This window comes from Bubalus kerabau, chromosome 8 (genome assembly GCF_029407905.1).
Source record: "Bubalus kerabau isolate K-KA32 ecotype Philippines breed swamp buffalo chromosome 8, PCC_UOA_SB_1v2, whole genome shotgun sequence".
Taxonomy (NCBI): domain Eukaryota; kingdom Metazoa; phylum Chordata; class Mammalia; order Artiodactyla; family Bovidae; genus Bubalus; species Bubalus kerabau.
In genome coordinates, this window is record NC_073631.1 from 80,853,808 (window position 1) to 80,870,430 (window position 16,623).

The 16,623-nt window shown below is 42.0% G+C and overlaps 1 protein-coding gene, 1 non-coding gene and 1 pseudogene across 2 annotated transcripts in view; 1 reads left to right on the forward strand and 2 right to left on the reverse strand.

Moving 5' to 3' along the window:
- Positions 1-16,623, reverse strand: part of HECW1 (HECT, C2 and WW domain containing E3 ubiquitin protein ligase 1) — a 483,654-nt gene that overhangs the window by 93,840 nt on the left and 373,191 nt on the right. The window contains exons 13-15 of the mRNA XM_055590733.1: positions 11,221-11,354; positions 8,887-9,008; positions 6,189-6,374 (exon numbers count right to left, since the gene is read on the reverse strand). Coding sequence (XP_055446708.1) covers positions 6,189-6,374; positions 8,887-9,008; positions 11,221-11,354 — 442 coding nt within the window. The remainder of the gene's footprint in view (positions 1-6,188; positions 6,375-8,886; positions 9,009-11,220; positions 11,355-16,623) is intronic.
- LOC129659403 (mitochondrial import inner membrane translocase subunit Tim9-like) lies at positions 2,042-3,250 on the reverse strand (annotated as a pseudogene).
- TRNAC-ACA (transfer RNA cysteine (anticodon ACA)) lies at positions 8,142-8,215 on the forward strand. The gene has a single exon. It is a non-coding gene; the product is annotated as a tRNA-Cys (tRNA).

Below are 16,623 nucleotides of genomic sequence, written 5' to 3' on the forward strand. Positions count from 1 at the left end.
TCTGACATTTGCAACAACATGGATGGATACAGAGGTTATTATCCTTAGTGAGGTAAGTCAGAGAGAGAAAAAAATACTGTTATATATGTGATGTATGTTATCACTTATATATGGAATCTAAAAAATAAAACTAATTAATGAATATAAGCAGACATAGACTCTCAGACACAGAAAACATATATGCTTTTGTTTTGGTTGCCAGTGGTGATAAGGAAGGAGGGAATGGCAAGATAGGGGAATGGGATTAAAAGAAATAATCTACTATGTATAAAATGAATAATCAACAAGGATATATTGTATGACACAGAGAAATATAGCTGCTATTTTATGATAATGGTAGATGGAGTATAATCTATAAAAATATTGCATCACTATGCTGTATACCGGAGAAGGCAATGGCACCCCACTCCAGTACTTTTGCCTGGAAAATCCCATGCATGGAGGAGCCTGGTGGGCTACAGTCCATGGGGTCGCTAAGAGTCGGACAGGACTGAGTGACTTCACTCTCACTTTTCACTTTCATGCATTGGAGAAGGAAATGGCAACCCACTCCAGTGTTCTTGCCTGGAGAACCCCAGGGACAGGGAGCCTGGTGGGCTGCTGTCTATGGGGTCGCACAGAGTCAGACACGACTGAAGCGACTTAGCAGCAGCAGCAGCAGCATGCTGTATACCTGAAACTAATATTATATTTCAATTATACCTCAATTAAAAATAAATAAAAGTATATTTTTATTAAAAATCATATAAAATCTGCCATCTTAGTTATTTTTTAAATGCACAATTTAGAGGCATTAAGTGCATTCTCATTGTTGTGCGGTCATCACCACTATTTATTTCCTAAACTTTTTCACTTTCCAAAACTGAAACTATGGTCCCATTAAAAGAAATAAGTCCTCATTCTCTCCTCTGCCTCACCCCCAAGTTCCTGGTAACCTCTATTCTACTTTCTGTTTCTATTAATATGACTATTTTAGGTATCTCAGATAAAAATTGTATGCAATTAAGGTTAATGTAAGCTTTATTTTAAATGAAAGAGTTAATATATGTTCCATTAACAGGAAAGTATTCAAATCTTATTTTGTCTATTTAATCTATTGAACTGATGGATATAAAACACATTTGCCTACCTTTTGCATTTCTTCATTTCCTTTGCAGTTCTTTTATTTTTCTTTATATAATATGTATCTTGTTCTTTGGCTCATAATGTATATATGATTATTGTAATTTAAACTGTGCCATTGATGAATATAAAATCTTTCTTTGACCCCATTTTTAGGATTTAGATTTCAACTCTCCTTTGTATGATATTAATACACCAACACTGATTTTTCTGTTATTGTTTTCATACTATATTAATATTTATTCTTTTACTATTAAACATTTTAAATTATCTCTTAGGTATGTCTTTTTTAAAGCTGTATTTGTTTGGTATCAAATCTGACAGTAGCTCCTTTTGGTAAGGAGATACCATTCCCTATGTGGAGTACTAAGTGTAAGGAGTAACAAGTTTATTCTATTTCCACTTGCTGCCACAACTGTTATGCTTGGCTTTACTGTTGTCATTTTATTTTTAATATTCTAATTTTCTTTGCTTCCTTGTGGATTCTTTTGTGTGTTTTTGATACAAACACTGTATTTTGTTTGATTTTATCTTTTGTAGGAATTCAAGAGAGAAAAATCTTGCTTTAAATGGTACAATGATTACCTTTTAAGTTTGTCAAGCAACTATATTTAGCTTTTGTTTTTCAAATTATCCACTTGGCTCCCCTTACACCCAACTAGGAACTTAGTACCCACTTTCCCTGCCCTCTCACCCACCCACTTTTTGTTTCCTCATTTTTTTTCCCCAATGATTTTCATTTATACTATTTTTAGTAATAAAATGTTTTCTATCTCATACATGATTGAACACATATTTTGCTTTAAAATTAACAGTCACTATTGAATAAAAAATGGTTTATTTTTCTAATCAAGTGACCAAGCTGCTGAATCTTAAGGCCTCAACAAGTGTTGCATCTTATTTTCATTGAACAATAAGACCTTCTATTTTGACTATTCCCGTATATATCAATGTTTCTCCAGTGGTTTCCATTTGCCAGGTTTAACATGGTGGCTACTACTTTCAGGGGATTCTATCAGGTGAATCCTCATTTCCAGTGCAATAGCTGTTGGCAATCTTTCATCAAAAGTCCACCCATTAGGACTTCTCGATCATGGCTGGCCAAGGAGTCCTGTTTTGGCAACCAGGGCTTCATTCTGCTGAATATGATATTCCTAAAATCTCATAGATGTTTGTTGAGTCATTTTTAAATACTTCTGTAAGCAATGTTCTGAACAGGTGGTCTCTTCAGGTTTTACTTCTTTTCTTGTAAAGTCTTTAACACAGTCTAAAAAGCAGGTTTCTATAAATTTACTGTAGGTTCCAAGAAATTCCTTAAAATGTTTTATCTGATTAGACTCTAGTATTTGTGCAGCCATATTCTTTTGGTACATTATTAGTCACCTTTTTTGATGCATGAGTTTCCTTTCTGTTCTGGAAAAGTAGTTGTCCAATCTTTGCTTGAATGTCTCCAGTAAGGCCTGATTTCTTCCTTAAGGATAGGCTCTTGCATCTCACCCCGTAAGAGGCTGGGGGGCTGTGTTGCCAGTCGACTCTCTGTTTCCTCATCTTTTTAATTCTGGTCCAGGGATACTGATCCAAATTGTTCTTATACAAGTATTCCATTTTTATTATACATATTTTCCCATACTTTATTGAGCTTTTTCAATACAAAGCATTATAATTTTAAAGCAATTATTTACATTTATATTTGTGCATTTGATTGATTAAAATACCCATCACCAAAGATTTTTAATGCTATGATTTTCCCATTTTTGATTTTCCCTTCTGACATTTGTGAGCCATCTGGAGAATGGCTTTTGGTGTTTTCTTAGGGCAGGCAAAACAGTAGGGTGAGCCCTGAAGTCTTGCACATGAGGATTTTTCCCTACTGTCTTCACACTTCAATAACAATGTTTTCTGGAAATAGGATTATTGAGCTGCCATCTTTCTCATCAATAACCTGTAGTCATTGTTCTGTGGATTTCTACAGTTTGGTTTTATGGATGGGAAGTTTGAGGTTTGTCTGATTTTTAATTCTTTTGTAAATGACTTTCACATTATCGTGGCTGTATATTGATAAGATTTTTAAAGTCTCGATGTAAAGACATTCTAGAGTAGCATTTATTTTAATTAATTTTACTGTAACTCAGTGAGTCCAATTAATCTGCCCATCTGAACAATCTGTTGTAGATCAAAGCTTTATTTTCAATATTTAATTAATAATTTAATATTTATAGTTAATATTTACTTATTGCTACTGTATCTATTAATTTCTTCTTCAAGAATATCTATAAGCCTTTCATCCAACAGAGACTTAGTGAGGGCCAGCTATGTGCCAGACACTATTCTAGGCCCTCAGAAGTTTCATCAATGAGCAACACAAAGACCCCTGCTCTCAAAGAGCTTAAAATTCTGCCAGGAGAAACAGACAAAACAGTACATAGAACAAACATGTAAACTCTACAAAGAAGCACACAGGCAAGGGGTCTTAAGGGAGTTTGTGATATTAAATTGGTTCTTGCTGAGAAAGTGAGATACATTTTTTTCTGGTTTTCATATATTTTTTTCACTTTATCCTTCACTGGTTGCAAAATGGTACCTTCTCTGTGCTTTGGGGGCTGCTTCCATGTTCATATTCTATAACCAGGATTCGATTTTACATAGTGTCATTTCTCCTCTCTTTTATCCCTATGCTGTTACATTTCGTTGTTCCATGAAATCTTAAACCATTTATCTAGCCCACATCCTTTTCTAGTTTTTAACTGTAGTAAGAACACTTAACGAGGTTTCCTTTCAAACGAATGTTAAAGTGTAAAAAAATAAAAGAAAAAATTTAAAGTGCATAAAGTACAGTACTGTTAACTATAGGCACAATATTGGATAGCTGATCTCTAGAACTTAACTAGCATAACTAAAACTCTATTCCTGTTGAACAGAAACTCCCTACTTCCTCCTGCCCCCATCCCTCGGCAACCACGATTTTACTGTTTCTATAAGTTTGACTGTTTTAGATCTCTCATATAAATGGAATAATGCAGTCTTTGTCCTATGACTAGCTAATTTCATTTAACACAATGTCTTCCAGGTTCATCCATGTTGTAGTATGTCAGAATCCTCTTCTTTTTTAAGGTTAAATAATACTCCCTTGTATGTATATACCACCTTTTCTTTATCCACTCATCCATCAAGAGACATTTAGGTTGCTTCCATATCTTTGCTATTTGATTAAACCACAGTAGTACAGATATCTCAGAGATTTTGAGTTCAGTTCTTTTGAATCAATACCCAGAGTAGGATTGCTAGATCCTGCGCTGGTTCTGTTTTCTTCTGTCTGCTTTCCTCTGGCTTGTTTTCTATGTGTGGGTTCTTCTTGCTCAATATAAGGCATGCGTTCTTGTGCCATTGTGTAGATGATAAACAGATATCTTTAAAATGTTTATTTCTATTTTCTGAAGAAAATTATACTAAAAGATATGCTTTTTCTCAAGACAAAGATTCTGTTTCCTTCACAAAGCAGGTCTTCAGAGGCCTCGTATTACTTTGTTGTTATGTGCATATTCCTTAGTAGAGGCCACCTCCATCTCACACCTGTCCCCGACAGGCTGTCACCTGTCCTATTGCCTGAGCCCCACCACCTCCTGGACGACAACCATCCTCCACAGCTCAACCCTGGAGCCAACCTGAGGTGCACAAAATCCCTATTGATGTTGGGCAGAGGCTGTGTCCACCCTCTCCAGGTTTTCAAGATGACAGGTGAGTCAGATGCCATTTGGTCTTCCTTGTGGGGATGATGTGCATTCAAAGGCACCAAACAGCTCAGACCAGCCCTCCTCTTCCTACATGGTGCACAGTAAAAGTGAAGGCTGTTGACTCTGAACGTGTTGACAAAGTGAGAAGCATGTTGGCTGGTGAGAAACCAGAAGGTGGTCTAGTTTCTGGAAACTGTTCTGTTTCTTTTGTATAGAAAGCATGTTTCCCACACCATGTTTCACTGTCATTCTCCTAGTGGAGGCCACATCTGGTAAATAAGAGTAGATTCTGTCTATGGTGGTTTTTCCACCACACAAGGCACCCCCTGCCAAGTTCATCCCTGACTGCAGAGCTGGTCATAGAGATTCACTGTACTGGTGGACTTGCATCAATTAGAGGACACAATCTTTCCTCCCATGTTTCAGAGGGTTCAGGTACTGGGACATGACAAAGTGTGAGAGGGGGGTTTCTGGTTCCCAGGGCACTGTGAAGCCCCATCAGCCGACTTTAGGGAACTGTGGTTTTACATGGTCATAATCACAGACGAAGAGAGCTGCATGATGCAGTTTCCTGTTGAGACACATGTTTGATGGCAACACTCCTGATTCTTTTGACACTAGAAGAGGGAAGGAGTCTCTCTACTAAAGTTTATAGAAGATTATGCAGGGACGATTCCTCGGTAGCCTGTTTGACCTGTCCTATAAATACATGAAAGTGATTGATGGTGATTAAGAAAGAGCATTCTTGCCTTAGCTGACTCAGCTAGGCTTCTACAGCATCCCTGGGAAAGACTAGTTTTGGTTAATGCCACACAAAAGCAAAATGCAAGCCAGTAACACTTCATTGGCCCAATTCACCCTGTTTTAATGAGAACTGAAGGCTTATTAGGGAAATTACAATGAATAATTTAATAATGTCACTCCCATTTAACTAATAATTTAATCCTCTGAGAGGGAACTAAGGAGGCAAAACAATAGAAAGGTCATTGAATAGAATCTGGTTTCACGTTCCAAATCTAAATTAAGAAATATGGAGCCTGTAGTTCTCAACTGGGTGTGATACTGTCCCCCAACCCTCCTCCCCACCCAGGGAACACAGCAATGTCACAACTTGGTGGAGGTGATGTTAGCATCGGTGGGCAGAAGTCAGGGACATTTGGAAACATTCTAAACATCAAGAGACAGAAATCCCAATGCGGATAGTTACCCTCCCTTCTGCCTGGTGGCCAATAGCACGTCTCAGGAACAGGCTCTGATCTCATCATCAACCTCCCTCCTCACCTGTTCATGGGTCTTCACCTTCTGATGTAAGGCCCCAGCAGCAGTCATGCTCACCTTTCCCTGCTGGTCCGTTTTGATCTCCCAGCCCCGGGGCAATTCCAGCCGCGTGTCTGCGAACATGTTGATGAAATTCACCAAGTCTCTGTTGTGCTGGTAGCGTTCGAAGTTGCGTGCATCCCGCCGGACTTTGAGGATCATGTGCTTCAAGCAGGTGCTACTGGTGAAGACTCGGTAGGCACTCTGAGATGGGGTCCAGGCAGATGGGGAAGGATGTGGGGATTAGGAGAAACACAGACCAAGCATACTTTGAGCACCTTAATGGGATGCGATGTGGTTGCTACACAGGGATTTATTGTGAGCATTGAGGAGGAGGCCTTGGAAGCAGAGATCTTGCTCCAGAAGTAAATACCTGCCCACCGCGAACACACATGGATCTCCTCACAATCTGAACTCTACCACTCTTCCAGCATCCTAGGACACTGTCCAACTCCCCTGCATCTCAAGTTCCCCTCCCCCTCCTCCCTCCCCAACCCACTCTGCCCCAGCCTGGTTCTGCTCCCCTGAATCTCCTTCTGACTCTCTGAGCATCTCCTCCCTCTCCTCCCTGGTTCCTCCTCTGACAGCACAGATTCATCCTTGGTCTTCTTCAAAGTGTTGAAAGTGAAAGTGAAAGTTGCTCAGTTGTGTCCAACTCTTTGCAACCTCATGGACTATACAGTCCATGGAATTCTCCAGGCCAGAATACTGGAGTGGGTAGCCTTTCCCTGCTCCAGGGGATTGCTCCTCTTATCCATCTATATAACAGGGTGTATTAGTTAAAGTTTCCTGTGAATTTTAGGTGGAAAAGGAAATGGCAACCCACTCCGGTATGAATTTTAGGGCTGATCTTCAAAGGTCTGCGACTCCTTTCTATGTACAAACGTGACTGTTAGTAGGGGTTGGAAGATGAGAAGAAATGAAGAAAGCTTCAGGAGTTTCTAGTTGTGCCACATAACCATTTTATGCTACCTGGGGCTGATGGGTGTGTGTGGTTCAGGGAAAGACTGTGAGTAGCCAGAGCAGGCTGGGGAACAGCTCAGAGAGCACCACTATCTAGCTTTCTTGTCCTCCGTGACTCACCCCTGTACCACTGGGCAGCAGCTCTTGATCTAATCACTAGATGCCCAAGAGGCTTCCTAAATATAACCTGCTCAAAAACTAGTCCCTCCTCCCCTGCCACAGCTCCCATCACCTAATCAAACTACTGTTGAATGGGGACACCTAACTCAGGGGGGCAAAGCAGAAAGGACTCAGACTTTCTTGGGTCCTCACCCTCCATCCCCCCTCATGATTGATTCCCTGCAGAAATATCTCCTAGGCTGAGTTGTTTTTCCCTGCTCCCAGACCCTTTCTTAGGGAAGCCCTGGATTATTGCTCACTCAAGCACTTGAACCAGGCTCTGGTCTTAACCTCTCAGTCCCTCTCCCACAATTCTACCTGAGAAAATAACCTCTCAAACAGCTGGATTGTGTAACTGATGATAATGTCTGAGACTGCAGCTGGTTCTGGTTGCCTACTGAGGTAGATCCAGGCTCCTTTCCATGATGTACCAGGTAATTTGCTGCTCTTCTCCACCCTCTATTCCCACCTCTGCCTGTCACCACACTCCAGCCCCACTAGACCCAGTCCCAGGCTGAGTCCTTTCTCCCACTGCCTGGAACCTCTGCCCTGTCAACTTTCAACTTTCAGGACTCAGTCTCCTCACTCTCCCTGAGTGTCCAGAGCATCACGTGTGTTTCCAGTGCACTTTGTTCCTCCTAGAGGACAGCTTTGTTCTATCACATTAGACTCATTTTTGCATGTCTGCTGCCCAACAAAACGGGGAGCTTCTGCTGATCAGGTATCACCCTAATCTGTCTTTACATCTAGCACCTAGATCTGTGCCTGAACCACAGAAAACACATGTCAAATGAAAAAAGCAATGACTACAGTAATATCAGGATATCAGGGGGGCTTCCCAGGTGGACTTCCCTGGTGGCTCAGATGGTAAAAGCATCTGCCTACAATGCAGGAGACCCAGGTTCGATCCCTGGGTCAGGAAGATACCCTGGAGAAGGAAATGGCAACCTACTCCAGTACTCTTGCCTGGAAAATCCCATGGACAGAGGAGCCTGGTAGGCTACAGTCCATGGGGTCGCGAAGAGTCAGACCAAGCATGCATGCCAATATCATGTCATTGCTTTCTTGACGATACCAAAAAAAAAAAAGAGAGAGAGAGAGAAAGCTAAATATGTAAAAATCACATTAAATTAACTATAAGCAGGTTATTTGATAAACTAATTATATGAAAAGGAAACCTATTATCTGTTTTAAACTTTCTTTAATGAAAGTGATTTTATAAAATGATTCAGGTTGAAGGGAATCTGTCAATTTCCTAATTTTGTCTCTTAAAAATTTTAACTATAATAAAAATGCACCTTTGTTTCCAAATACTTTCACTGACATTAGCCCATTTGAATCTAACAAAAACCCAAAGAAGATATAGCATTCCTAAATCTAGCTTTTCTCCTTTTGGGGAAACTCACAGAGAATAGAAAGGAACCATCTTTTTTCTGTTCCTCTTCCCTGTCCCCACCCCTCACCCCACCCCATCCTACCCCTTTGCCTGAGTTAGAATGCTATCCTCTTTAATCTGTCCAATGACTTTGCAAAGTTGTGTTTCGGGTCTTGCCAGAAGCCAGGCCAGGCCCCCTCTGTGTGTGGGAACACTCACATAGTTGGCATGCAGTACAGTGAAGAACTCAGGGTTGGTGATGAATTTGACCGCTGGAGACTGTAGCAGCAAGGTGATTTTTTGTGAATTCACTGGAGAAAGTGACCCATCTCTTCTCAGATCTGGAAGAAGTGAAACAAATTAACTGAATGCATTGGGAAAAGATCGCTTCAATTAGAGGACTTCTCTTTTGTGGCACTAGCAGCCTGCAAGCCTTCACTGGCATTGCTGGAGAGGACTGTTGTTCTGAATGGTGAGCCAACCAGTGCCACAGTGATGGCCAGGTGTCCCAGCACTGTGTCTCAGTTGAGACTCATTATTTCCCAGAGTACTCCAGTGTAACTTCAGTTGGATCAAGTCCTTGAATAACTCGTCCCTTTTATCCCAATGATTTTTTCTTATTTTCTTTACAAGTTGCTCACCATAGCTATGTCAGTTTGTTTGCAGAAAGGATCACAATCTTTCCTCTCCCTTCATCCCCATCACTCTGAGACTTTGTAGCCTCTCCCCACGTTAAATCAAGCTGGCCTTGAGTTTTGCTTTAACCAACAAAATTTGCCAGAGGTTCTGAGCCAGGGTTTTGAGAGGCCTGTAGGTCCCCACTTACTTTCTCTCCCTCATCATGAGAACAGCCTGTACAAGATGAAAAGCCATGGGGAGCAGGGACAAGCCACCTTGGCTGAGGCCACTTCAGGCCAGCCAGCCTGCAGCCTATTCCACAGCTGACCAAGGAGGCATGGGTGAGCCCTGTGCCCTGAGGAAGTACCTGGCAGAGGTCAGCTCAAACTGCCCACCTGCAGAACTGGGGCAGGGGGAGGTTAATGCATGGCTGTGAGCTTCAGATACTAAGCTTTGGGATAATTTGTTATACAGCAAATGCCAACAGATCCAATACCAAACCCAAAAAGGAATTTTCTCTTCCTTTTCCCTCATATTTCCAATTATTCCACCACCTTACCAAATCTCTCTCAGCAGTCAAAGGAATTAATAATAGAAAAACCTTAACTAGTCCGTTTAGTTAATATATCTGATAAAATTATTAGAATGGAGGCAATTAAAATTGTTGGTGGAACTATATATGTGTATTTAAAAAAGGCCATGAAAGTATCCACTCTTCTGCTTTTCAGAGAGACCTGAGACCTGCAGGACACGAAACACGTGGCTGTTTTCTCAGACTGTTCTGTACCTGTCATCTGCCATCATTTACCCAATTTAAGAGATTTGGATTATCAGGATGTTGCTGTGATAATCTTACGCTATTACAGGTATAAGAAATAGAAACCAATCTTTTCATTGAAGACAACTTTATGGTGACCAAAGGGGCAAGGAGCAGGGGAGGGCTAAATTAGGAGTTTTGGGTTAATCACTATATAGATGCTTCCCTGGTGGCTCAGACAGTAAAGAATCTGCCTGCAATGTGGGAGACCTGGGTTCGATCCCTGGGTTGGGAAGATCTCCTGGAGATGGGCATGGCAACCCACTCCAGTATTCTTGCCTGGAGAATTCCATGGACAGAGGAGCCTGGCCAGCTACAGTCCATAGGGTCACAAAGAGTTGGACACGACTGAGCAACTAAACACATATATAATATAATAAAATATAACATAATATATAACAGGGATCTACTGTACAGTACAGGGAATTATATTCAATATCTTACAACAGTCAATTATGAAAAAGAATATGAAAAAGAATACATATGTTTGAAATGGAATCACTTTGCTGTACACCTGAAACTAACACAACATTGTGAGTCCACTATACTTCAGTTAAAAACAAACAAAAAAGAAGCCAATCTCAGGCTTTTTGAATATTTACATCTGAGTTCCATTCAGGCAGATTCAAAGAAATGAACACCAGACCCCCTAGTGGATGCTGATGGTATTTGGTAAAAAATTTTCCTGGGTGGTGGTGTATTTAAAATCATAAGACCAATGGAAAACCTCTTTACTGCCAGGTTCCTCTCTCAGGGGGGACTGTACTGATATTTTATTCTAAATACAAACAAGTCTTATTCCTATTGTTGTCACGTGGATCCTTGGAAGGAGACCTTGAATTCTTACTGGATCTTTTACTTACAAGTGGAAAACATCCTTAGGACACCAATAAATAAATTTACACAACAAGAAATGATTAAGACACTGAAAAAAATCACCTTGATGCACAAGTACAGGTTCTTTTCACTGTGAATCCACTTTTCGTTTACATTCCTGGTGAGACACTTCTGTCTGTTTTTACCCTGCTGGCACCAAGCATCTTTCTCCTCCTGGATTTTGCCCACCTCCCTGCTCTCCCTTATCCACCTTCCATCCCATGGGTATCCACTGGCCTTACCTAAGCTCGAAGATTCAGCCTCTGAGTCACTCCCACCTCCTCCACCGCCTCCTGCTGGAACTGGATCACAAATTTGGCTACCAGAATCTTCTTCAGGCCTCTCTGTAGCAATGGTTCGCTGAATGTTTTGATACCTTTGCATCAGAAAGTGAAAAGACAGGAGTTAACTTTGGTTTGTTGGCTTGTTGAGGGGCTGATGCTCTGAGTCAGGTAAGTGGGGAAATCCGTAAAGAATTGTCTTGGATGTCAAGAAATGTCAGGAGAGAAGTGCTCAAAATTTTCCCAAGATACTTCATTTGCAAGACAAGTATCTCTAGGTGATTTGACTTCATTTTGTTTTGTAAGCTATGATGAGTATGGTGACTTAAAAAAAAAATCAACACACAAAAAATCATTATAAAAAACGCCTCTGCCCTGCATTAAACGAAATTGGACTGAGTCTAAAATAATGGTGTGGGAAGGAACTTAAAAATATTACAACTAAGATGTCAAATCACCTCTCTTTGATTGTGATAAGTCTACAAACTAAAAGTTCTACTCGTTTTTATTTGACAGTTAACTGGTATGACTAGGAAGGAGTGTGCAAAGATTATACACTAAAAGATGCAAACTAATATATACAGAATTGATGAACAACAAGGGTCTACTGTATAGCAGGGGGAACTATATTCAATATCCTGTGATAAGCCATAATGCAAAAGAATATATATATATATATGTAGAGCTGAATCACTTTGCTGTACAGCAGAAATTAACTCAATATCATAAATCAACCATACTTCAATAAATAACATTTTTTTTAATAAATAACATTTTTAAACAACAACAACAAAAAACATTGCCAGACAAATAAATCTTTCAGCTTATATGAAGGTTCCTTTGAGTTTTCTTTCCAAGTTGGAGAATGAGTGAGTAGGCCAATCAGTCACCTAACTGGGTACTTACTAAATATTCACTGACTCTTCCAATGGGGCCTGCTCTGTGCTGGACTTTCAGACCAAAGAGAAGACTGGAATATGACCTCACTCTCTGAACACTCACAGTCAGGACACAGCAAAAAAGGGAAAGGCATGTAGACCATGACTCTGGTGATATGAACATGATGCCCTACATGTATTAGAGTTATGAACAGGGACAAGGAAACACCCAAGGCACATATATTCTGAAGCCAGTGTATGGACTTATCAGGGAGCTTGGAGGAAAGGTACACAGAGGAAATAAAACATGCCAAAGGCTTCACCTGAGAGAACTCTGAGAAGCTTGGTGGTGGCACCAGGATGTGTAGGCACTGGGCAGGGCCAGGGAACCAGCACAGTGGCAGAAAGCACCTAGGAGGGGCCAGCACTGGTTGGAACATTGTTCTCTAGGCCCAGAGCTACATCAGAATCACTTACAGGGCTGGTGAAAACAGGCTGCCAGGCTTCACCCCCAGAGTCTCTCTGACTCAGTAGGTCTGGGGATGGAGTGATGGGAGGCAAGAACGTGCATTTCTAACTAGTTCCTAGGTGATGCAGCCGCTGCTGCTGGTCCAGGGATTAACTTTGAGAACTGCTGCTGTAGGGACTGGACAGCTGCTGAGAAAGAGGCAGATTCAGCTCTACACTGACCCCACCTATGTGGAGTGCAGGGGAGGAGAAAAGCCTGGAGTCAGGGAGAGCAGCTGAGAACTACCGCATCGGTCCAGGCTGGAGATGCTGAAGCCTGGACCCAGACAGGTGTGGTGTATCATGCTGGTCTCTTAGGATGCTGCTGGGCAAGGGGAACACCCACATATTGTAGGGATACTAAGATCACCTACGCCTGCCTACCTAAACCTCCCTGCCTGCCTGAACTACACCTGCCTAAACTGAACTATACCTAAAGTATACCTGCCTGCCTAAGCCTCACTGTGTTTTGTATGCAGGTGTCCAGCTGTCTTGTTCCTCTTTGCTTTGCTTCCTTCCTCCATCCTGTGTGACCTTGACTTTGCCTGATGTCTCTCAGCCCACTGGTGCACAGGACAGGAATTCTGCCTCCCTTTTCCTCCTGGCACAGTAGGAACGAGAGAAGGGACAGAACTTAAGAGATCTTTAGCAGCCAAACTGTAATAACTTTACATGTAGACTTAACAGGATTTGAGGCCTGGATATGGAAGCTGGAGAAGAGGGAAGGAGGGCTTCCGCTTAGAGCAGGTGGGTGGAGGCACCAGCCATGAGGAAGACCAGGTGGGATGGGCAGGTTGGCAGGAAGATTTTAGCATGGATTTGGACAGGTTGACCTGGAGGTTCCAGATGTCACACAATGACCATAGTCAGGGGAGCATTGCTATGTGGGTCATGTGCTCGGAGAAGAGATGTGGCAGTGTAGGAAGAAGCGTGAAGAGAAGAGGGACCAGCATCTGCAGAGTCGCGAGTAGTCAGTGCAATCCAAGGTAGGGGCATGGGAGATGTTGTCACACACACAGGGTCTTCTGTCATGGCATTCCGAAGACCAGTGACCTTTCTTTGACCTTTAAAGAGGAGTTCTGGGGACTTGCCTGGTGATCCAGTGGTCTTAAGACTCTACGTTCCCACTGCTGGGGGCAGGGGTTTAATCCCTGTCCGGGGAACGAAGATCCTTCATGCTGCTTGGCCAAAAATAATACATAAATAAAATAAAAAGGAGTTTTGTTTTCTAGTGTGGTTTCCAGACTACCTGCCAGAGTGATAATCTGGGTGATTATTATAATTACAGAAACTGGAGCAAAATTGAAATCTGCACTTGTAACAAATCTTCAGATGATATTATCTACATTCAGATGGTATTATCTACATATTCACTGGTCTGAGGTTTTATTTTAGCTAAGGAGACTCAGCCACTCCTTCCTGACACCCTGCAGAATGATGGCTTTGCCTGCAGCAGTTAGTGGGAGGCATTCCTGAGAGGGCCTCTTACGAGAAAATGTGGAAGGACAAGAATGAGCAAAAAGCAGAGAAAGAGAAAGGCTTATGTGTGTTTAGCCCCCACATGTCTGTGGCAGGGAGGATGTAGGGAAGGTGCAGGCTCCTTGTCTGTGATGTTCCTGAATTCTTGCTGGGACTCAAGTAATGCAGCCTTGGGCAGGGGTGGGGGGATTACTCAATGAGCCAGTGAGAAGCTGCCCAAGGGTGTAACCTTGACCTGGGGGAGGAGTGAGGCCTGTCAAAGACCAAAGGACCTGCTGTCAGAGGATCCCCTAAGTGGCTCAAGGCAGGCTGCATTTTCCAATCAGTTCAGTTTAGTCGCTCAGTCGTGTCCGACTCTTTGCGACCCCATGAATTGCAGCACGCCAGGCCTCCCTGTCCATCACCAACTCCCGGAGTTCACTCAAACTCACGTCCATTGAGTCAGTGATGCCATCCAGCCATCTCATCCTCTGTCGTCCACTTCTCTTCCTGCCCCCAATCCCTCCCAGCATCAGAGTCTTTTACAATGAGTTAACTCTTTGCATGAGGTGGCCAAAGTACTGGAGTTTCAGCTTTAGCATCATTCCTTCCAAAGAACACCCAGGACTCATCTCCTTCAGAATGGACTGGTTGGATCTCCTTGCAGTCCAAGGGACTCGCAAGAGTCTTCTCCAACACCACAGTTCAAAAGCATCAATTCTTCGGCACTCAGCTTTCTTCACAGTGCAACTCTCACATCCATACATGACCACTGGAAAAACCATAACCTTGACTAGACGGACCTTTGTTGGCAAAGTAATGTCTCTGCTTTTGAATATGCTATCTAGGTTGGTCATAACTTTCCTTCCAAGGAGTAAGTGTCTTTTAATTTCATGGCTGCAATCACCATCTGCAGTGATTTTGAGGCCCCCCAAAATAAAGTCTAACACTGTTTCCCCTGTTTCCCCATCTATTTCCCATGAACTGATGGGACCAGATGCCATGATCTTAGTTTTCTGAATGTTGAGCTTTAAGCCAACTTTTTCACTCTCCTCTTTCACTTTCATCAAGAGGCTTTTTAGTTCCTCTTCATTTTCTGCCATAAGGGTGGTGTCATCTGCATATCTGAGGTTATTTATATTTCTCCCGGCAATCTTGATTCCAGCTTGTGCTTTTTGCAGCCCAGCGTTTCTCATGATGTACTCTGCATAGAAGTTAAATAAGCAGGGTGACAATATACAGCTTTAATGTTGTACTCCTTTTCCTATTTGGAACCAGTCTGTTGTTCCATGTCCAGTTCTAACTGTTGCTTCCTGACCTGCCTACAGGTTTCTCATATAGGCCGGTCAGGTGGTCTGGTATTCCCATCTCTTTCAGAATTTTCCACAGTTTATTGTGATCCACACAGTCAAAGGCTTTAGCATAGTCAATAAAGCAGAAATAGATGTTTTTCTGGAACTCTCTTGCTTTTCTGATGATCCACGGATGTTGGCAAATTGATCTCTGGTTCCTCTGCCTTTTCTAAAACCAGCTTGAACATCTGGAAGTTCACGGTTCACATATTGCTGAAGCCTGGCTTGGAGAATTTTGAGCATTACTTTACTAGCATGTGAGATGAGTGCAGTTGTGCGGTAGCTTGAGCATTCTTTGGCATTGCCTTTCTTTGGGATTGGAATGAAAACTGACCTTTTCCAGTCCTGTGGCCACTGCTGAGTTTTCCAAATTTGCTGGCATATTGAGTGCAGCACTTTCACAGCATCATCTTTCAGGATTTGGAATAGTTCAACTGGAATTCCATCACCTCCACTAGCTTTGTTCATAGTGATGCTTTCTACGGCCCACTTAACTTCACATTCCAGGATGCCAGCTCTAGGTGAATGATCACACCATCGTGATTATCTGGGTCGTGAAGATCTTTTTTGTACAGTTCTTCTGTGTATTCTTGCCACTTCTTCTTAATATCTTCTGCTTCTGTTAGGTCCATACCATTTCTGTCGTTTATTGAGCCCATCTTTGCATGAAATGTTCCCTTGGTATCTCTAATTTTCTTGAAGAGATCTCTAGTCTTTCCCATTCTGTTGTCTTCCTCTATTTCTTTGCATTGATTGCTGAGGAAGGCTTTCTTACCTCTTCTTGCTATTCTTTGAAACTCTGCATTCAGATGCTTATATCTTTCCTTTTCTCCTTTGCTTTTCACTTCTCTTCTTTTCACAGCTATTTCTAAGGCCTCCTCAGACAGCCATCTTGCTTTTTTGCATTTCTTCTCCACGGGGATGGTCTTGATCCCTGTCTCCTATACAATGTTAAGAACCTCAGTCCATAGTTCATCAGGCACTCTGTCTATCAGATCTAGTCCCTTAAATCTATTTCTTACTTCCACTGTATAGTCATAAGGGATTTGATTTAGGTCATACTTAAATGGTCTAGTGGTTTTCCCCACTTTCTTCAATTTCAGTCTGAATTTGGCAATAAGGAGTTCATGATCTGAGCCACAGTCAGCTCCCGGTCTTGTTTTTGCTGA